Genomic DNA, 23,002 nt, shown 5'->3' on the forward strand with positions numbered 1-23,002 from the left:
GGTGAAGTTAATTTCTAAGAGTATAGGACCGTGTTATGCGGTGAAGTTCTAACAGTTCGCAGCACGATCACACAGGCACAATTTCACGTATATGCTCCTTTCCCCGCCGACATCTTATTCCTATCGACAGATATTACTCCCTTGTAAGGAACGGAATCCTGTTCGAATACCTTACGTTTATTCCACGCAAGAAATTCGCCGTGAAATGAGCGTATCCGATTCCCCCGTTGGGCAATCAACACAAAAGCTCCGAAACGAATCGCGGTATAAGAAAGAGGTCGCGCTACGAGTCTCCTACCCTGCGAAGAGACCGAACCAAATTCGGTCCTTCAAAGAGGCGCGCCAGAAATTTACACCTGCGCTAAATTTGTGCTCCGCAACTTTGCTTTTCCGTTACAGTGAGTAGCTTGGCGCCAATACAACGTTTTGATTCCGGACCAAATTATGTAACCAATCTTTATTTAGAACAGACGCCCTGCGTCTCGTAACCATCAATCGCATACCTGAATCTACCTTCACGGAAGACGCAGTCATGGTGGCAACAACGCGTGACCGGCTGCCGACTTGGCAGCGTCTTTATCAGGGCGCAGAACCATTACGGCGGGTTCAGGCTGTTCTGCGTTCACACATGCGGCCTGCAGGCTGCAGACATCGTTGATATTCAATCCAATTCAATATTTTATTTGATATTATTTTATTATTATATTATTTTACAGTATCTTAGTATCATTACATTGTTTTACATTATTTTATTAATTAGGATATTTTATTTAATCTATTTTAATTCAGTGTTAATATCTACACTCTAAAAACAGAACTTCACCGCATAGTACACGCTCCTAGCCAACCATCGTCCCGACTGATATCGTTATATGCCCTGATTTGTTGAAAACAGGAGGCGTACACCCTTTTTTTTTCTTTTTTTTTGCGACAATTATGAACCGCATAAGGGCCACAAAAAAGGCCTACGCCGCCCGTTTTCAACAAATCAGATCCGATAACGATATCATGCGAGATGATGGTTGACTAGGAGCGTGCTATGCGGCGATGTTCATTACTAAGAGTGTATACAGTCACCCTCACCGAGCAAGTACGGAGGCCGATACACCCCGTCTCCTTCGAGGGGTCACGAAATTTAGACACACAACCATGACAGATTCGCCGTAAAGAAGAGATCCAGGCCATCCCGCTGCTGCCGTCTCGAACGGGTAGTACCACTGCCGGTGGTCTGGACACGCCCCGTCTACAACGACATTCAAAACTAAACAATAAAAAAGCAGACACAGCATCACAGCTGCACTCCATTGCCACAGTTCAACTCCATCGGGCACGTTCTAAATTGAAGGGGTGCATGGCCTGGGAAGCGTTCCTAAGGTATTGGACTGGATGGCATACGGCTTATATCTATTAAAAGCCTCGCGTGTTATACTTTCCATATGCTAAATAATAAGTGAATAACGGGAAATAATCAGCGCTCGATAAAGACTAAATGAAAAGAGAAAGTGGATGAAAATATGACAGTTACGTGTTTTGTACATGTAATATTTTTAACTCCTTTCAACTTTTTCCTCCCTTTTGTAAATAAACCCCTGTTTTATTCCGCACGCTTAGAAGCAAAGGTGTTGAAAAAGGTATTTGCAAAACATCCGCCTGAAACAGTGTTTTATATGGAATACACCGCCCGGAAATTATGTATTCTTTAGAATATCTTCTTTGCAATGGTGCTTTTTGTAGTAAAAACTCAATTTAGAAGGGCGTTTTTACAAAACAGCCTTCTGTGTGGCACGAAACTTACAATGAAAAAAAAAAAAAAAAAAAAAGGCTAGGAAGCAAGCGAGCTGGTGAAGATGATGCACGATGTAAAACCCCGAGACTAGGGAACACGAAGGGACAGACACAAACAAGAAGTCTCAGACTTCGTGTTTGTGTCTGTCCCTTCGTGTTCCCTAGTCTCGGGGTTTTACATCATGCACAAAACTTACACCGCAAAGGTGTGTGCCACAATACACTCACACCCTAAAGGTGTAAAAAAAAAAGTACTCTGTAATGGTCGAGATCCAGTAGCAGTCACGAAGCTTTCTTTTCAGAACAGTCGTTCCTACTTCCCCCTCTAGTTTGTTTATCTGCCTTTTCCGTTCAACACTCTTACAACAGAGCTTCACCGCGTAACAGGCTCCTAGCCAACCATCGTCCCGTCGATACGGCGCTTCTGCACGTGCAGTATCTCACCTGTTCTGTCATGTGTGCGTGTGTGCATTGTGTATGTCTCATCTCCTTCATCGCCATCCTACACATATATTAACACACATGCACTGAGGTATGGTATCGAATCACTGATTTGTGCAAAACGAGAAAGTGGTTGATTGAAAAAAAAAAAAAAAGATATTGAGATGTGAACTCCATAACACGTGAATAGAAATAGAGTAGAAAAACCAACCCCTAGATGACAAAGAGGCATAAAAAAGAGCGAGCAGGGTCCGACTAATTAATGAGTCCAGTAAGTGAGGTAATAGTTGAAATGACCGATAAATACACCGATGGCCCTCAATGCACTGCACAAGGCGACACATATGTAGTTACGTCAATTGTCGCAAATTGTCATATGTGAAGATACTATGCCTCTCGGTACCTGCATGGATACTTGGACAACATAGCCTGAACGATATGACCTATTCGCAAAAACATGACCGCACTGTAGAATAGACAACGCGACCCCCTTGAACACGCGAGCGCTTCCTTCAGCGGTAAATTTCGGGGCTCTGCCCTGCCTTTTGCGAACGTATAGAATGTTATCTTTGAGCGCAGGTACCGAAAATGAACTGTACTGTCAACAGTCACGCGCGTCTACAACATGTGAGCAAAATCATCACGCGGCACTGAACAAACGCAAGAGCGTTATTGTATTTGCTCACTTGCACATTCCACCCACGGCAATTTTGAGTCGCGCGCGGAGGAAAGGCTGCGTCCCGGAAGCAAGCACACACACACACACGTCAACAGTCTGAGGAAGCTCTGAGGAACTTGTTCGGATGTGTAGAAAGGTCTCGCTGCTGCTGGACTGAAACGCTGTTTAGCGAAGTGGGGAAGTATACAATGTGACAGGTTCTTTACAGTTTCAAGAGCTGCTTTATATATATATCTGTAAAAAGATTGTTATTTGCCACGTTTTCTGAATCCCACCTTCCAGTCTAACATAAAGACGTAGTCTTAGAGTTTGCTCATTGCTTTGCGGGCGATAACCTAGTTAGGAAAGAATAAATGAACGCGCATTAAAACGCGCAAATTTCACAACCACTCGAGTCTGGTTGTTGGTATACAGTACTCGTTGTCGAAGTAATACACACCACATATACGATTTTATATTGTAGTGGACTAACACGTTCATATTTTTCTTTTTCAATAACGCTATGTTGTGGTGGGTTGGTAAGAATTACTAATCCGTACTATCAAATAACGTAAAGTGCAAGTAAGTAGGGGACACGGCTGTCTAAAATCGGCACTCCGAGGTGTATCGCATCTCAAGTATTGATGCGAGATTATTTATTTCGAGTAATAAACACGTGCTGCACATGGTCCACCTTCACGTACAATATTGGCAAAACACTTTCAAGTGCAACCAAGGTAACATGGGACGGCGAAGTACTGAATGCGATTTTAGCTAACCCCAACAGTACATGTGAACGTAAAACATGTAAAAGTACATGTAAACGTACAAGGATGTTTTCATTCCTTAGCTCTATAAGCGATACTTGTCTCCTTTACATACGACTTATCTGAACTCGATTCATACTGTGACTTTTGTGCCTTGTGTAATAACATCATGCGGGGTCCTGTTGGGACACCCAGATGAAGGTCACGTGGCATGCGTTACTTTACGTCATACCAAGGACTTGGTTCGTTATTGACTCATCACCTCAGCATTTCATATCACATACTGAGTGCACAGGGGTATAGAAAGCCACAAATTGAAGTGACAAATTTCCTTATTGGATTCCTGAAATTAATTATATAAATATAAATATTCCTTAAATTTCGTTATGTCCTATTTTCCGTATTTTCCGTATTCGCAAATTCATCACTTCATTTGTTTGTTGTTGTTGTGCAAGATTTACCCTTCACGACTAACGTCCCTACACTGATCTCCTCACAATCAATTAGACTTACCCTTCCGAATTGCTGGAAATAGTTTTTGACGTCTTCGAGCGTCGTTGGCGCAGAGAGACCACCGACGAAAACTTTCTTGGTTCGAGTGACCATCTGGAACGAAAATGTCGGTATAAATAAAAAATCGCATCGTCAAGATACTTCGAAACGCGCGTGTAGCAGAAATAGTAGTATACGTATACCCGAGTTACAAGCAAGAGGAGGACATAAACCTTGCACTAGGTTGAAAACGCAGCAGCAGTCTACATGACGGTGGACATCAAGTATACAAACAGGGCATAGAACTAAAACACGAACAAAAATAACGTTAAAAGGTATTATTAAGGGGCTTTGAAACAATACATAAAAGAAGCGAGGTAAGAAAATATGTCAATACATAACATTTTCAGGTAAACATAAACAAGCCCCCGCCACAACTTCCGGTGCCACGAAGACTTCCGGTCCTTCCGCGACTAAGGACGTTCGGAACCAGCCGTTATGCAGCATTATATCTTTCGCTTTCCTGATTCGTTGGAAACGGGAGGCGTATGCCTTTTTGTGGCAATTTGAATTGCCACAAAAAGGCGTATACGAACCCCTCTCTCTCTCCTCAAATCATAAGCGATAACTGCATCAATCGGCACACTGGTTGACGCAGAGCGTGTCAGCTATGAAACCGGATGTAGTTTTGGCACCAAACCGGAAGCGGTGAAAACGGCATGTATACGTCGCGACATGAGCACTGTCGGCCCATGCTATTTTATCAGTGGCGGCTTGCCCTCGTCATCGTACTGTCTCACGGCATTCCCAGATCTCAGTAAAACACACAAATAAAACTTTAGGTATACGAGTGGCACAATCGATACACTAAACAGGACCACCACGCATATACAAGCGGCATATCAGACCAGATATTCCTTCACTTCATTAGTATTACCGACGCAACGAAGTACGCTGCCCACATTCATCAGAGGAGTAAAGATCTCTGTTAATGAATGTATCTCGTCGCGGTGCATGTCCAATTCGTTCTCTGCGCCGAGAACAAGGAACACCGTCAGGGCCTCACGAAGGACATTAACGGGAGGGGAAAGAACCTTCAATTCGTACCCTCACCAACACAACAGCGCGCACGTTGGTCCAGGACTGAACTGGGCGTGTCTATTGCGGTACCGATATACGGTACGTGGGTTTGGATCCACGCGCGTACATTCGTGCATTCCGTTGGTGCGTGTACGGGAAGTAATGTGTTCACGCTAATAACCTCCACGGATGAGTTCAGAAAACTCGCCCCCGATAAATGCAGTTAATTGTGGTGTCGACAGACTCACTGGCAGCATCCCTTTCACATTGGATAATGCCTTGTCTGGCGATGACCTATTGTTTTCGAGTGGGCGAGAGTACTACATGCGAGCTGTGAATAAAGGCATTCCAATTTAAATGTGCTTATTTGAAGACAACGAGGATGGGTGCATGCGCGTGGTCGCGCATGTTTACTGGTTTCCCTAGGTTTATCCGATCGTGACTGTCTCAATGTAGACATGTCTGCCTTGCAGGAAATTCAACAGTGAAGCCTCCTTTCACAAGCTTTCATGTAGTAGACTCTTAAAAATGAACTTCACCTCATAGCACGCTCCTAGCGAACCATTAGCTCGAATGACATCGTTATCTGCCCTGATTTGTTGAAAACGGGGGGGGGGGGGGGTACGCCATTTCTGTGACACTTATGCTGTTCATAATTGTCACAGAAAAGGCGTGCGCCCCGTGTTTTCAACAAATCAGGGCAGATAACGATATCATTTGAGATAATGGTTGGCTAGGAGCGTGCTATGCGGTGAAGTTCATTTTTAAGAGTGTAGTCTAAATTTCTTCATGTGTGTTCCTCACACCCGAAGAAATGCAGACTAGTACATGAAAGCTTGTGAATATTAAAGAACGCTTCACTGTTTGATTTCCTGCATATCATAACTATTCTGGACGCTCGTTGCTTTCTTCACTTTCCTCCGCTGTATTACCTATCTGAGTAATAAACACATCCTGACGAGAAACTTCACTGCGCGGCAGGAGCGCGGCACTACGGAACGCCTTGTCACTAGGTCTCCTCAAATGGTCTCCCACGATGAATGGACAAAGTAACGGATGATCGAATGAATGATTGATTGATTGATGAACGCATGAATCTCATTTCTTTTGTATTGGTGTCAAGCTAATGGCATCTTTCAATGCGCGAGGTGGAATTTTTTTTTTTTTTTTTTTCACTTTAGTGCCTCCTTTAACTGTATTACACTTCACTGGCTACTCAGAGAGAAAGAGCTTTCTCAGGAGTAGGTCGCTAGCGACGGTGTAATTATCGAAGCAACGAATGGAAGAAAACTCGCATATATAGGACTCCGCCTTTATGACGCCCGGAAAGTTACGAGAACAAAAGCAAAAGCAAAAAAAGCGCACGCGCAGTATCTTGTCCTGGGCCAGAGGACATTATCGTTTCATACAAAGGATTTTCATCGATGTATTATTATCCTCCGTTGCATCAATTACTTCCAGCCAAAATCACCGAGCTGCACCTTAGTTCTTAGGGCACGCTCGGCCGAGCACAGCTAAGCGCGGCCCATGCTGCCACGTACTATATACCCCGCCGATGCTATGGCATTATTACGAGCTTTTGTCTGTGCTCAACTGTGGGGCCCTTAAACATCCACTTTGAAAGATTCTCTCTCGACGATATGTTGCTTCATTAACATCGAACATAGCTGTTGAGAAAGGTGCACTTAAGTGATACAACTGAGGAACGCTTAGTCATAAGAGCCTTCCCTCGAAAAAAAAAAAAAAAAAGGTTTTGCTCTCCTGGTTTATCTCCTTATATATTTTAAAACACATTTGCCGCTTATATAACAATAAGGCGAATAAAAAAAAAACAGTTCAATACCTCTCTCTCACCCAATAAGGCACCGCCACACATACTGTATATATATACTTCGAAACGGTGGGAAGAAATTGTTCGAAACTGAAACGGTTAACAGCTGCCACACATCTGAGCATTAGTGTATCGAAAGAGTTAGAATTGAAAACGCCTTGCAGATAGCGCAAAATATAATGCCACCAGTCTTTTTTCTTTCAATATAAATTTAAGGGCGCAATGAGGCGTCTCCGCTGCTGAAGAGTAGGAATCAGCTAGATGTTACGCTGAGAGCGATTTCACGTAATCGAAGCGAAGAGAAGTGTTCACCGTCATTTCTAATGCGCCAACCCGGGCAAAATAAAAAATAAACGACGAATTAAAATCTAACGCCGCTTGCGGAGAAAAAAAAAACCTTATGTACGAATAAAAAAGACAGAAAGCGCAGTAGCAGCTGCGAGGGAGTATCTATCAATATACGCCGACGAAGCCAAGCGCTTTATGTATAATGCGATACGACAGTATAAAGTTGAAAGGCTAAAGCGAGCTCCCAGTGGAGAATGTTGGACAGATATGCCGTTCTATTCAGGGGAGAGGCACGTTTAAATGCCTTCCTTCCGGTTCCCTTGCAGAGGGCACGAGCTTACATAAAACGATATTTCCGAAGAGAACCTCAGAAGCGGATGTGAAACGGGCTATAGCACGTATGCCACAAACTGACCCCTAGTATCTGGCTATAGGATGAGGTCGCGGAAAAATGCGGAATGAAAAGGGTTGCTGCACATAGAGTTTTCGAGTCAGTGCATGGTACATGTCACTCCGTGTCAATTTAGATACGACATACAGGCTTAGATAAAGCGCTGCAAAGCGCTTAAAAATGAACTTAGATAAGCTTTAATTTAGATGTACGTTAAATTAATGTTCGATCAGATATGTATGATCGCTGTGGTTGTGAGCTATAACGTTTATAATTCCTTACGTCATTATCCTTATCGTCGTTATCATATTACCGTCAATTATCCGATATCAATATTTCGTCATAAATATCGCTTCTGTCCAAGCAGACGACTATAGATTTCCTAATAGGGAATAAATATTGACGGAGTTTACGTATTATTGCATTTTTTGTTATTATGTTACGCATTTATTATGTCTTAATTAATATCCGACATCAATATTATGTCATAAAACACCGTTTCTGTCCAGGCAGACGACTAGACTGCCTAATAGCGAATAAATATTGACTGAATTCTTGCAATATTATATTTTTTACTATTATGTTACGTATTCATTACGCATTAATATCCGATATCTATTCAATATTTTTAATATTCAATATATATCTATATTTCGTCATAAAATCTACGTGGCTTGTCAAACCATTGGCCTTTTGCGCTTGGATCCCTCATGTCCAGGCACAAGAAATAAAATGCAATAAATGCGAACATCAAAAAGAAAAATCGCCCAGAATATATCAGCAACACGTATACGCAAAGCTACGTTGGTTTGGCTGCGATGCTAAAACACCGCCAATTTCTTTAGGGATTCCACGTTACTCGCGCAGGGTACATTCGAAACGGCACCACGCGTACTACTCATAAAAAAACGAAAAAAAAAAAGAAAAAACAGAAAAGCGGGATTTTGAATGCAATAAAAATAGCCTGGTGACAGGTATCATCAAAGAGTGCGCAGGAAGCACACCCTTTTCCCGCAAAAGAAGATCGCTCCATCCTATAGTATAAAATGTATAGAAGCCCCCGACGCACCCAATTATCCTAACGACGTACTAGGAAAAACAAATAAATAAATAGACGCCACCAATGCGGAAGCCCGCAGAGTCGATATGTACACCAGCTTACGGGAAAATGCACTCCCGCCAAGACAAACCCCCCTTTCGTTATTCTCGTAATAAGGCCGCTCCCTTCTTGTTTACAAGCAGCGATGCCATCACACGCAAGCACACCTTCGTGTGCGAGCAACTTTCGCGTTCTCATTATTTATATTGCCGTACGATTCCGCACACCATTGTTTGAAGAAGAAGAAGAAGAAGTAAATGCGTATAGAAATACGGGAGGAAAAATAGGGAAAACGGGATTAGGGAAAAGCGCACGGCGGCGGAATTCGAAACGCGTGAGGCATGCCGGGTTTCGATGTGCGCGGCAACCAGGAAAGACAAGCGCCGAACGGCGTACGAAACCCGGAATGCGCCTGTCAAGCGGTTTCTGCTTCTGTGCAACGTGTTTTTGCTGGCCCACGCCATTTTTATGCTGCCAGCAGGAGCTCTTGCCTGTCCACGGGGCGGACAGATAGTCGAAGAGAGAGACGTCCGAAGGAGCATACCAGACTGCGTGCCAGCCAGCGAGATTGTGAGGTAGGCAGTCAGTCGCGTGTGTCATACGAGCCAGCAATTAGGTGAGAATGCTGGAAACGTGTTGCCATATCGGCTGGCGCGGCAGACCGGCTTCATGTCGGCGCTCGGAAGGAAACCGGGAGGGACGACGGGGGGGGATATTGTGTGGCACACATAAGACGCTGCCATGGAAGCCGAGAGGTGCATTGCGTTACGGAAGGGGGTTGAGATAGAAAACTGTCTTCAGCAAGACTGTTGAGGAAGGGAGGCTATCACGCTAAAGAATGACCTTTCTTTTTCACAATGGCGGTGTCGCATATTTATGGCGTGTTTATGGAAAAGAACACTCTTAGAAATGAACTTCACCGCATAACACGCTCCTAGCCAACCATCACCTCGAATGATATCGTTATCTGCCCTGATTTGTTGATACGGGAGGCGTACGACATCTTGTGACACATATGATGTCCATAATTGTCACAAAAAAAAGGCTTACGCCTCCCGTTTTCAACAAATCAGGGAAGATGACGATATCATTCGAGATGACACACACCGTGATCATGATTTACACAACCTGCGCTTTCCACGAAACCGGTGCGATAACGGTATACTTCTGTGCACGGGTTGGCCTTCAGCGTGTTATGTGATGGAGTTCTGTTTTAAAAGTGTAGAGAATGACACTGTTATCAGTACTGGTTTGTGAAAGCGCGTGGAGTACGTCTTTTTGTGACAATTAACACAACTGCATCAGTGTCAAAAAAGGCGTACGCCCTCCGTTTTCAACTAGTCATGGGAGAGGGCGACGCACTGGGGATGATGGTTGGCTAGAGGTATGTTATGCGGTGAAGCTATCTTTTAAAGGTGCGTGCGCTATGCTGATACACTGAAACCCGGATAATAAACATTAGGAGATACGGCAATGCTCACAAAGTTAAGTATCAAATCACGCTGTAAAAGACAAGCCTTTTACACAATCCTTCACGGCTGTGTACGCCCGTTTTGATAATAACCTCGGATAAACGCACAGAAGTGTTGTGCAGGTTTGGCCGTAAAACGCAGAGTGATAAGTGAACACTCTGAACACTTAAAAACAACAACAAGTATAGACAACGATTTTTTAGGCACTAACAGGAACCGCTCTTGGCCGCATAGCACGCAGTATGCCAATCATCATCGCGGATGATATCGCTCTGTCTCCCGATAAGCTGAGAAAGGGGGCGCACACCTTTTTATGTACCAACTTTACCTCCAATCGGAAGATAAAACGATATTATTCTGAAGGTCGATTGGCCTAGAACGATTTATGCGACGAAGAGCGCTACCCGTCAGTGCCTAAACATCCGCTCTCTATAGTGATAAGCGAAGAACTCGACCTCTTAAAAACTGAACTTCACCGCATAGCACGGTCTGCGCCAACCATTGCCGCGAATGATAGGGTTATCGCTTCTGATTCGACGAGGGAGGGGGGGGGGGCGGACGCCTTTTTGTGTCAATTATCATGTATCCAAATTGACACGGGAAGGCGTCCGCCCCCCTCTCTCGTCGAATCAGAAGCGATAACCCTATCATCCTTGGCAATGGTTGGCGCAGAGCGTGCTATGCGGTGAAGTTCAGTTTTTAAGAGTGTACCCAAATCAATCGCAATGGCCGTCACCACTGCGCTTCTCTGCTTTTTCCACGCTTCGAACCTGGTCAACGACTTGTGATCGTGTGTGTGATTTTTCAGTATTTTTCTTCTTGTTTCCTGCCTTCCTTCCTTCGTTTTTTTCTTTCTTTCTTTGAATAGCAAGGCGATCTTTGCCTGGCCGACCTTTCTTTTTCTTGCTTTAATAAATCTTCATACCCCCCCCCCCCCCCCAAACCCAAGAACCGGGAACACACACTCGGGGCCCTATCAGTGGAGTGCGTTAGGGATATCCACCGTCCCCGCGAAAGGGAATCCTGGCGGGGACGACGAAAGTCCTCCATAGACTCCATAGGGTGAGATTTCCCCCCTCCCCTTATACTGGTATAGCCTTTCACGTTCGGCCTGGTTGCCCAAGAAAATGCGACACATAGAGCCCGGCGTCCATGAATAAAGCATCAGCCGCCCAAGTCAACGCATACACGAAGTTCCAGTAAAGATAAGATCAAGCTGTCCGTTAGCATCAGAACTGCCTGGAGAATCTCAGCTCGAATGAACGATGCTTGTCCAAGTGGGCTTCACCGGAGTCGGAGAGTGAACCTAAAGAACATTTCCAATCTCAATGGTGCCTGTACAGCTCGTATGCTGATAAATATTCGTAACGCTATGTCGGCACAGTTGATATATGAGAAGCTAGAGTGTATTGCCTTGTTATAACACTTTTAAAACAGAGGGGGGGGGGGAGGTAATGTCGATATAGGCCAAACGCGGATGGGCATAGTCATGCCTACTGAAAAAAGAAAAAAAAAACGAAGGTGAAGGGGTGAAGATGAGAAAACTTCATCGCATGGCAAGCTCCTATAGTCGTGTTCAACTTAAGAAGGAAAAGAAATTTAGTCCGTCAACTGCATACGCCGTTGGAGATAGAGAGACCCATTAGCGGGCCCTGAGATATACTGTAGAAGTGGGTTTTTTCGCGCGAAATTATTTTTCGCGTTTTTCGCGCATTCTTCCAAAATCGCGCATTTAAGTTCCCGCGAATAACTCTGGCCAGATGAGGGCGAAAATCGTGCCGCGCTCGACGCTATACCGTGGCTACCTTGACCCTTTCTACTCCATGCAGCGTAGGTAGTTTAAGCAAGCCGCGGAAGGTTGTTTTATCCCATCAGGCAAGATGTAAAGACATGAAAATTGATCACGCTTTTGTTACTCCTACAAACGTACCACGAAGCCGCGATATAGCTTTCCCCGCCTTCTCAAAACCAGCTTGTATAATAGTACCGAATCAACCGAACTGTTTAGTGCCCTGAGTGATAATGAATGAGAACTGCTGAAATGAATTGGCTGACCTGCACACGGCCAGTACTATGGCCTCCTGCAGGGTCCCTAAAGGCCATTGTACAGGGCCTCCCCCCCCCCCGTCATGTCTGTGAGGAGAAGAAAGAGATTGACCTAGAACGCCGCCATCCCCATGAACAACGGATGTCTTAGTACGTGCCGAAATATGCCAGAGTATTGACCGCGGCACGATATGCAAGAGCAAAGCACTCCCTTAAACCTCTGTCGCGAATTTAAGTTCTCGCGAATCACTCCTCAAACCAGCTTTGTTCGAAAACGCGAAAATATTTTCCACGCGAAAAAAAAAACAAAAAAAAAACACTTCTACAGTACTGCAGCGCCACCATGCGCCATCAGTAGTGGAGCGCACTTTCTACTGCAGCGTAGTGTCATGCGGCCAGTCTTAACAGCCAATACGGAAGCAGAGTGAGTATGATGGATTACATTATCTGGCGCAGGGAGAGAGCGTGACCTCTCTGCGCCCAGCCATCCTATCTACGGTGCAGTAATATTTTCAGAGTTGACGGACTACTTTATTTTCCTTCTTAAGGTGAACACGACCGTAGCTAACCAGCATCCCGACCGATATCGTTATCTCCCTTGATTTGTTGAAAATTGGGGGCGTACGCCTTCTAGTGGAACTCATACGGTTATGTTAATTGTCACAAAAAGGCGTACGCCGCGCGCTTTCTACAAATCAGGACTTATAACGATATCACTCTGTGCAATGGTTAACCTTCAGCGTGCTACGTGGGGAAGCTCTGTTTCCAGACTGGAAAATACCAACCCGAAAAAAAAATTAAACGCGGTAGGGAATAATAAAACCAGAACGAATACAAAAATGTTGACGCGACGCATTTCAATTCCGCCCCTCCTTGTTTTCGTAACCCGCTTGCACTAGACGCGAAATGACGCAGAAAACGGCCCATCATTTCCCCCCACCAGTTCCAAACGGACACAGCTTCGTAGCTGGCCCTAATGGAACAAGCAGACCACCGTGACATTTTCCTTTCCGACTAGCGGGTGAAGAATTCGTCCCAGAGAGTGCATCCCAAATCGACAGCAGTGAACGAGCCCCATCGTTACGCCCTTGATACAGCATCTGGCTGCTCGCACCGAAGTTTTAAGGGCAGATCCCAGACGGTCCCTGAGCTACAAGGACTGCGGTCCCTGGGGATTCGCGCCGCGCCAGGCTGTTCCAACGAGATAGTGCTCGGAGAGACGGCGAAAGCTCGACGGCGAGGAAGCCGCTACCATGCACCTACGCACGCCGTAAATGGCACGGCGGCGCTGCGCTCGGCTGCGTCCGGCACAAAATGGCAATCCGTCAATGTTCATCCGCAAACGGCCCAAAGAATGTTTCTACATGGTGCTCGAGGAGACTGCGCTAAAAGCGTTCCTTTTCAGTCCTTTCGTGGTTCCGGGGATCCTCGGCTGCGTTTTCTGAACGGCGTTCCATACAGGTGGGGTTGGGCCTCGGGTGAAGGATCAAGCAGCGAGGCTCGTACGCCGCGACTGCGGCACACCGTATAGCTGTAACGTATAACTCTGATCAGCGGCAAAACAACGGCAGCAACATTTAAATTTCGAATAGTGATGTCATGATTACCTCGCTGACGCAGCGGGACCCTACCTCAGTCCGTGGATCAGCGGCAAGACAACGAAATTCACGTCTATCGCGTAATATTTATTAACCTTGGCATTTATGCTGATTGAGGCATATTTACGTGCATTCGAGTGGACTTCTGGTTTAGCAGGTCTGTTCTGCAGTTTTTCTTCAGCTTTCTTCTTTTTCTTTTTTCTTTTTTTTTTTTTGCTGTTGTCAGTGCATATTTGTCCAGACTGTACAACGTACTGAGAGTTTAAGAACATGGTGGTGGTTGGCAGGTACTTCATTTCTCATATATGAACACACAAAAAAAGAAACTAACCCCCCCCCCCCCCCCACGCACTGACAATTTCAGTATATTGCCCCGCTTTGGTACTAGCCCCACATTTGTCGGTTCTCTTCTAATCAAGAGTGAAGCTTTATAGCGCAGCAGGATCTTATCGGACCGGTCATTTTTCGCATCCAAGTTTCCTAACGTGTCAGAAAACAAGAACGACACCGAGAGGCAAAGCCGAAAGAAGAAGAAGAAAAAAAAAGGGAGTCCTTTCTCGAGGCACAAAAAAAAAAAAAAACAAAAAAAAACAGCGACCAATGTCCCAACTAGTCAAACGCAGGAACAGCAAGGAACGTCAAAGCCAGAGAGCAAGGGTCAAGAAACAATGGAAGCACAATGCGATTTTCTTCGGTAGGACAAAATGATTAAACACCGTATCCCTCCACCCTGGAATCTCGGCCGCGTCATACACCGACAGCGTCCAGTAGCATTTGTCATTATTTTTGTCTTCTGCTTTCCTTTTCTCTACCTACAATGGAGAATAATGGCGCCCGCTGGCTGATTTTCTGCCGCTTGTGTCAGCGAAGTAAACGACTATGTAGGAAAAAGCAGCATGTCACAAGATACATGTCCGTTTGATTGTGCTTTTTGACCATCCAGCAAAGAGGGGGAATGGAAGAAGAGAGCTCTACGTCAAACAGCGACCCGAGAAGGAAATGGGGCGCTCTTGTTTCTATGTCCAATGTTCCTTACATGACATGAAGTAAAGGAAGGAGGGGGGGGGAGGGGGGCTATATTTGCCGAGCTTTCGTCGCCGAAACGGACGACAGAAAAAAAAAAGAGGAAGAAATGGCGCAAATCCTCAGCGCACAGTGGACACTATAGCCCAAGGCCTCGCTGAGTCCCTTCTTCAAGCACGAAATGTTTACGAGGATAACGCAGAACAGCAACGTAAAGAGGTTCAGATGGTCAGTGCGCCGACTAGGGCGGCTTCCGGGCTCTCGGGGCATGCCGGAGCAAACCCGTTCGGAAGTTAGGTCACAGGTGATCTATGGGAATGCTTTTCATTGTATGCTTGAAGCGCTGGAAATAGTCCACGCCATGTCAGGTGCCAGGTGTTTTGGGGAGAAATATAGGTTTCACACTCTTAAAACATAACTTCACCGCATAGCATGCTCCTAGCCAACCACGCCTTGCCTTGGTTGCCTACGCCCTTCGGTGATGCTTAAGCAGTTAGGTTTACTGTTACAAAGGGGGCGTACGCCCCCTTGCTTTCCTCTCTTAAACCAGAACTTCACCGCATGGCACGCACTTAACCAACCGCCACTCCAAATGACATCGTTCTGTCCCCTGACTAGTTAAAAACGGGAGACGTACACCTTTTTGTGACATTTATGTGGTTACTTTAATTGTCACAAAAAGCCATACATCCAGCGTTTTTCACAAATCGGGGGCGATAACGATATCATTCTGTGCAATGGTTGGCCTTCACCGTTGCCATGTGGTGAAGTTTCGTTTTAAGAGTGGCACAAATCAAGGGTGATAACGCGATAGCGATGATATGCGGCGAGGTTCTGTTGTTCGAGTGTGCACGGGTGCTCTTCGCAGTCAATAATTTCAAAGCGCCCAATTAAAAAGCAATGCCAATTGCGACCGTACAATAATCACGCGGAAACGACAGCAGGAAACCGACGCGTCATCGTCACGCTTCACAAAGGCACACATTGTTATCATGCGTCGTTTTGTGGGTTACGGCCTTATAAAAGCCCCTTAAAGGGGGGAGTGCTTTGGCCGGAAGTCGTTCATGCAAATCGAGTGGCTGTCAGTCACGCCTGCCAGGCCTCCCCTTGACGACCAGCAGCCGGAAGGAGCACTCCTCAGCCTCAAAAACTAGCGCCTGCGTAATATTCCAAAGTCAGCACGTACGTCACCGCACCGCACGACGCTGACGAGCGGGATGTGTCCATTTTTGAAGAATCGGTGACGGTTCCATCTGATTTATTTCCGTTTCCAACTCACTGACGCGGTAAAGAGGATGCCAGGGTACACTCTTAAAAATGAACTTCACCGCATAGCACGCTCCTAGCCAACCATCATCCCAAATGATATCGTTATCTGCCCTGATTTGTTGAAAACGGGAGGCGTACGCCTTTTTTGTGACACTTATGCTGTTCATAATTGTCACAAAAAAGGCGTACACCTCCCGTTTTCAACAAATCAGGGCAAATAACGATATCGTTCGAGACGATGGTTGGCCAGGAGGGTGCTGTGCGGTGAAGTTCATTTTTAAGAGTGTAGGTTAGGCTACACTGTTGAAACAGGACTTCACCAAATAGCACGCTCCTAACCAACAAATCATACCGAATGATATCATTCTGTGTCATGATTTGTTCAAAACAGGCGGGAGGCGCCAATCTGGGACAATATAATCTGTCCCAGATGGGCGCCTCCTCTCATTTTCAACAAATCAATGCACAGAATGATATCATTCGGAATGATGGTTGGCTAGGAGCGTGCTATGTGGTGAATTTCTGTCTTAACAGTGTAGGTATTTTACCCTCTTAAAAATGAACTTCACCGCATAGCACGCCCCGAGCCAACCACCATCTCGAATGATATCGTTATCTGCCCTGATTTGTTGAAAATGGGAGGCGTACGCCTTTTCGTGTGACACTTATGCTGTTCATAATTATCACAAAAAAGGCGTATACGCCTCCCGTTTTCAACAAATGAGGGCAGACAACGAGATGATGGTTGGTTAGGAGCGTGCTATGCGGTGAAGTTCATTTCTAAGAGTGTACCTGCGCGGGATTTGCCAGTAAAGAACATGTAATACGCAGACTTGACTTTGCCCTTTGTATGTGCTATACCAATTGATGCCGCCAACGCTCGCTTCGGTTATTACAATTAGTCCTAATATACTCCGCAAATATGAGGGTTTATCTTTGCTGCTTTCACGGTCTCTATAACTATGCAATAGTAGAATGATTCCTTTCATGCACTTATCGCCATTGTCAGTATCGCCGCGAAGCAACTGTAGCTACAGATGTGGACAGATGAGAGGACAGCAGGAAGGAGCGGGAGACGGGGGGGGGGGGGTCGCAAATTAGGATCATGATTTTCATCGCACTGAAATAAATAGTCTATGGTGGGCATTTGCTCTCACATGAAACCGTGTACTATGTACCTTTCCTGATGAACGTTACCCGTCTGCATTGAAGTGCCCCAAGAAAAGCAACAGAGATTTAAAAAATGGGCAAATTTCCGCATTGTATTTCAACGATCACGCGCGTTTTTTGAGTTTTAACGATAGTTATTGATCGCAAATAATATTTTCTTATCTCTGCAGTGGAGTAACCAGTTGAAATACTATCTGACACCAAAATAAAGGTTTGCAGTCGTGAAATAATATAACTACGATACGCTACGCGTAAATTACAACAGCTTCCACGTAACCTGAAAACAATAGACGGCACTCGACCCCAGTGAGATATCGAACACCCGTGGCATGATGACAAAAAAAAAAAAAAAAAAGAATCGAGACATATCCCCCCTCTTCTCCTCTTAATTACTCGTCGTTAGCCGGTGTCCTTCGCGTCATCTTAGAATGAGTGTGGCACTCGGGACAAAAAAATAAAATAACATGAATAAATAAAAATAAATTTTTGCTCGCGCGAAGGCTGCTAATCAATCGCCTTCTTCTTTGTTCGCATGCACGCTCTGCATGTCGTGAAGGATGTAAAACAGGGTTTTTAGTGAGAGGTACTGCAAACAAAGTGTCGATAGAAGAGGAGCTCGCGACCGTTACAAAATGATAGCAAGGCATGACATTCATCTTTTTCTGCTCATCCGGAAAAGAGGATAAGTAGAGGAGAGTAATGAAAGCGCTGGATAAGGAGTCGTCGGGATCTGTGATGCGTGTCAAAGTACTTTATATTCCAAATGATAATTCGCGACATATAAAGTACTTTATACTTCAGTGTTGCCTTCTCATTCATTGGTTCACTAAAAGACGTAATTGCTCAGGATATAGAGAAGAAAACACGCAAAGCAAACTGGATTGCGCACAAAATGTTTCAGCTGCCGTATTTGAGTGTAACTGCTGCGATCAAAGGTAATTCATTATCAGCGCCCAGACGCAGGTCACGTGTAGTTCCCCGTGCTGTAACAGTAACGTGGGTAAGCTGTAATAGTAAATCATGTGACCTTCTCGACACCCTCTTATGTCTTTAGTATTTAGTCTACCTTCATTTAAACTCTTATTTAATTTACTAGACTCATTCATCAGGTGGACCCTGCTTGTTTTGTTTTGTTTTTCTTTTGTATGGTTTTCTCCTTCTTTTCCTTTTCTTTTTTGTAATGCCTCTTGGTAACCTTTGTGGTTGGTTTTTGTACTTTCTTCTCCAATCACGAGTACTGCATGGAGTAGCCTGACCCGGCATTGTCACTGACATCTCCATATACCCAGACCCAGAATTCAATTCAATTGATTGGCACCAAAAACTTCCTGTAGAGGGCATTACAATATATGGGGCCTCTTGGAAAATGACTAGGAGCGAGGCGTCTCCAAGACATCTCCATATTTTTTATATCTGGACCAACACAACAATCAATCAGTAACGTTATTTTCGGGAAATGATAAGTTCTGCGTACCATAATGATTAGAACACCACGATTTAGTCAGTCGGCAATTATAATGAATGCTAAAAGAAGGAAGAAAGTTAAAAGAAGAAAGAATTTGAAGAACTGCACGCATTTTATTCTAAAACAGTTATTCGCTATGCACTCTAAAAACAGAACTTCACCGCATAGCAAGCTGTGCGCCAACCATTGCTACGAATGATAGTGTTATCGCTTCCAATTCGAAGAGAGAGGGGGCGTACGCCTTTTTGTGTGAATTATCATATATCCAAATTGACACAAAAAGGCGTACGCCCCCTCTCACTTCGAATTGGAAGCGATAACACTATCATTCGTAGCAATAGTTGACGCACAGCGTGCTATGCGGTGAAGTTCTGTTTTTAGAGTGTGGAAGCCACCAACTCCCTTTAACGTTAAAAGACACTGAGAGCTATAGAGAGCACATTCACCTGCTTTATCCATTCTTTCTCGCAAGCACAAATTTCCACCGTCCCCAGCGAACCGCTCTGCATCGCTGCACACTGGCCCCTTCCTCTAATTGCCCTTTCTCTTAAGGCTCGTCGTTTAATTTTTCTCAATTTCTCATACGTTAAACGTACAGCTTACAACGCTAGAATTAAGTCCGCGTCAACGAGCTTGATAACAAAAAGAGCAACCTCAATATAAAGGTACAAACAAGAACAACCACCTCAATACCGTCCACATTTCCGCACCATAACTTCAAGCCACCGTCGTAAATCTCTCACCACAACACGAGAAGGGGGCCTCCGGAGAAACCGAAAGCAGAAGGACACACCCGGGAAAACAAAAAGAATGCGAAAACATCATAAAAAGGGAAGCAGACGACGAACAAAAGAACCGAGCGCTGCCGCCGCATACCCACCTCCCGTCGGAGCCTCAAGACAAATATAAAGGCAAGCTTTAAATTAACACCGCGGGGCGCGCGTGTGGGGGATAGCAGTCACGAAACACAGGTGCCAATGTCAGCGCTCTTTTACAGAGAGCGCGCGCCACATTGTTGGCAGAGGGGCAGTAAACAAAGTACTCCTCCTCTTTTATCGTAAAATCAATTCATGCCACTTTAGTTGGTCACTGTGTAAACGCTGCTTCCAGAAAACCATCCAACATGAAAATGCCCCGCTCCCACCCCATTGTTTAAAAGGTATATAGTGTCTGTCCTTTCCACGCATTTGATAACCCGCAGGCGCATCTGAGATTAAAGATAAGAACGGTTCCGCCCAGTCGGAAGCCGGTGAATGAAGTAAAAAAGTAAACGGAAATGCAATGTCTTAGGACGGAGGCAAAAAGGCAAGGGAGAAAAAGGAGCGCAAGCAAAGCAAACGCGCGGTTCAGGATGTGCCTTAATTAAAATCTCGCACAAGAAGAGCCGCCAAGAACAGGCGCCCCCTGGCATCGGGGAAGTGTACTAAAAAGATTAAAAGCGCAAAGCCGCGCACTCTATCGATATTGGCTTAGAAACATGCAGCTATGCAAAATAATGGAGAAGTAACACAAACAGATTGCGTCATATGGCAATGAGATCTTGGTGAGACGATGTTGTTGTTGCTCTTCTAAGCCACAGTAAACCCACGTTCGTTGCCTTAGCAGAGTTCCATCTGATCAGCTTAGCAAATCGACCGGGCCAAACATGTTTTCGCCATTTTATGTCTGTCCCGCGTCTTACAAAACGGAGACAAAAACAAACACAAATGGATCAGATTTGAAACCAGCATCGAAAATTTGTTCAAACCATCATGAAAGGCCCACTGCGTAAGGAAGAGAAGGTCAGGCAATGCAGGGCGAGTCATCTTTTAAACACAATGACAAACGCGGCATTGAGACCGACCCTGGACCCAGCCGGAGCAAGAGCACACATGCCTGCCTGGTTCAGAATTTGCAATTAGTATTTCCTAAGTTAAAAAAAAATGTTCGCGTAAGCGCTCGTTGATACTACATCTGTTAGTCTGACCAACTTAGTCGCTGTTTCCCCCAATAAACCTAAGAACAGAACGAAATGTAGTTCTAAAGAGAGTTCCTCCACAGGAGGAATTATACTGGAGCGCCACGTCACCTGTAGGGTTCTTACTTGTAGTTTCGGTGTCGCCACACTATTTGCCGCGACGCAGAGCGATTAGCTAGCTATTGCCGCCAATAGGAACAAGCATTGGGCGGGTTTGAACGTGCCGTTCTCTGGTTGACCATGACTATAGTATACTTTGTTCAATGTGTCCCTTGTCATGGTTAACGTTGCTAGTGCTACGAAGGAAAAATATATACACCACACACCGCGCGTTTTCTATAATCCAAGAGCCTGTAATACAAGAAGAAAAATAAGCCGAAAAAACTACGCAAAACGAATAAACTAAAGAACGTAGAAGATATTATATATTCCATATTCACACGAGAAGACACCATCTAGACAATGGTATATAGCGAACAGTAAAAAAGAGAAAGAAAGAAAGAAAGAAAGAACAGAGAAGGAACAGTACTAAAGCGTGTGAAGGATGCCGCTTTAAGAAAGAGGACCCCAGTTTCTTTCCTGTACCCCGCACTACCTGGGGAACGGCTGCGGAACACAAACCGAAACCCATGAGAACAGCAAATCAGCCATGCGCGAAACACATTGTCTTCGAACAGCGACGTGTCATTCTTCAAACACACTCTGATTGATACCACTTGCGAACAAAGGAAAACACTCTAGTTATCTCCCTAAAGAAGGAGGACTCCACCCTCGCAAGGCAGATAAATAATGAACGAGTTTCCCATAATTCATTGCCTGAATTGACAGCCAACGAGACCGAAACAAGAACGACAGCGCCGCGTCCGTATCAGCGAAATTTCCGTCCTATTTCGCGACATTTTTCTTTCGCTCATGCAAGAGAGAGTCTTTTCGTCTTTTTTTTTTTAAACCTGGCTCGCCTTTTTTCAAACTCCCCCCCCCCCCCCCGCCTTCTCTTCTGCGAGATAGGAGACACAGCGACAGAGAAATATGCCGATATGTCAGGATAACGCGAACCATCCCTGTGATACATTCGTGATATCTGGACGAGGACACTATCCCTAACAAGGACGTGGATCATGGGCGCCGCTTTCTATCCCGCCCATAACGGGCACGGCGCTTTTGTAGGAAGGTCGAACAATGGAGGGTTATTGGATGCATGTATTCATGGCTTCACCTACGTGTCGATGTCGAGGCCCACGCCCTTACACGTGAAAATAAATAAATAAATAAAAACTCCCAAAGACATCGTATTACATATTGAGAGGGAGCTTTACCTGGTTGCCTTTTTTGTACACCCTCGAAGAAGTGAGAGGCATCGAATGCGGCATTCTCAATGATAGTGTTCCACTGATATAAAATACAGGGGGAGGACTGACAAGAAGTTCCCTCCATCCTGCCTTGAGATATCATACGTTCGACACGTACGTTCGACATGTATATTGTACAAGCACTATACCGTCACGTTGTTTTGTTACTTGATCATAGTGCTTGTTGAGGATAATTGTCGAACATAACGTTCTTCGTGTTACATGAATGGGGGTAAAGTACCGCCTGTGGAGATGAAACACCTCAACCATCATCAAAATAAAGTTGCTGATGTTCGTTTTGTTACGAGTGGCGCAGGCACACCGCCATAGCTCACCAGTTAATTCGAATTTTGCCCGAAATCGCTGTATGGAAAACCAAGGTACGAAATGAGAGCAGCTACGTTTTTAGCTTGTATACATAGACAACATATACCTTGTACTAAAAATGTACGATAAGGCATATCGCGTTCGCGTCCTACACTTCACACAACGACGCGGCTGCAACGCTGAGCAAGAAAAAAAATTGAAGTATTTTCGTTTGTCGTTTCTTTCTTTTCTTTTTTTTCGTCACCGCTAGTAAGTTTAATAAACTAAATGCCTGCCACAACCTCCCACTTCGAGGCATATTTTCCTTGACGCTGTACCACGCGATTTCGGGCTGCGTTCTTTTAACCATATCTTCCGCGCGCGCGCTCGCGTTTTCGCTTGATTTAAAGTGGGCTTACGAGCTAAATGGAGGGGCATTAGGGAAGCAAGCCAAGAAGGCACCTTCATGAACGCGTTCCCATTTTCCTTCAGGCCCTTGTATGAGAAAGTCGGAC

General features: G+C 45.1%; 1 protein-coding gene across 17 annotated transcripts in view; it reads right to left on the reverse strand.

Moving 5' to 3' along the window:
* Window positions 1–23,002, reverse strand: part of LOC135371154 (RNA-binding protein Musashi homolog Rbp6-like) — a 344,111-nt gene that overhangs the window by 138,497 nt on the left and 182,612 nt on the right. For all 17 annotated transcript variants that reach the window (XM_064605199.1, XM_064605200.1, XM_064605198.1 and 14 more), the window contains one exon: window positions 4,165–4,257. In XM_064605199.1, coding sequence (XP_064461269.1) covers window positions 4,165–4,257 — 93 coding nt within the window. The remainder of the gene's footprint in view (window positions 1–4,164; window positions 4,258–23,002) is intronic.

This window comes from Ornithodoros turicata, chromosome 10 (genome assembly GCF_037126465.1).
Source record: "Ornithodoros turicata isolate Travis chromosome 10, ASM3712646v1, whole genome shotgun sequence".
Classification (NCBI taxonomy): Eukaryota; Metazoa; Arthropoda; class Arachnida; order Ixodida; family Argasidae; genus Ornithodoros; species Ornithodoros turicata.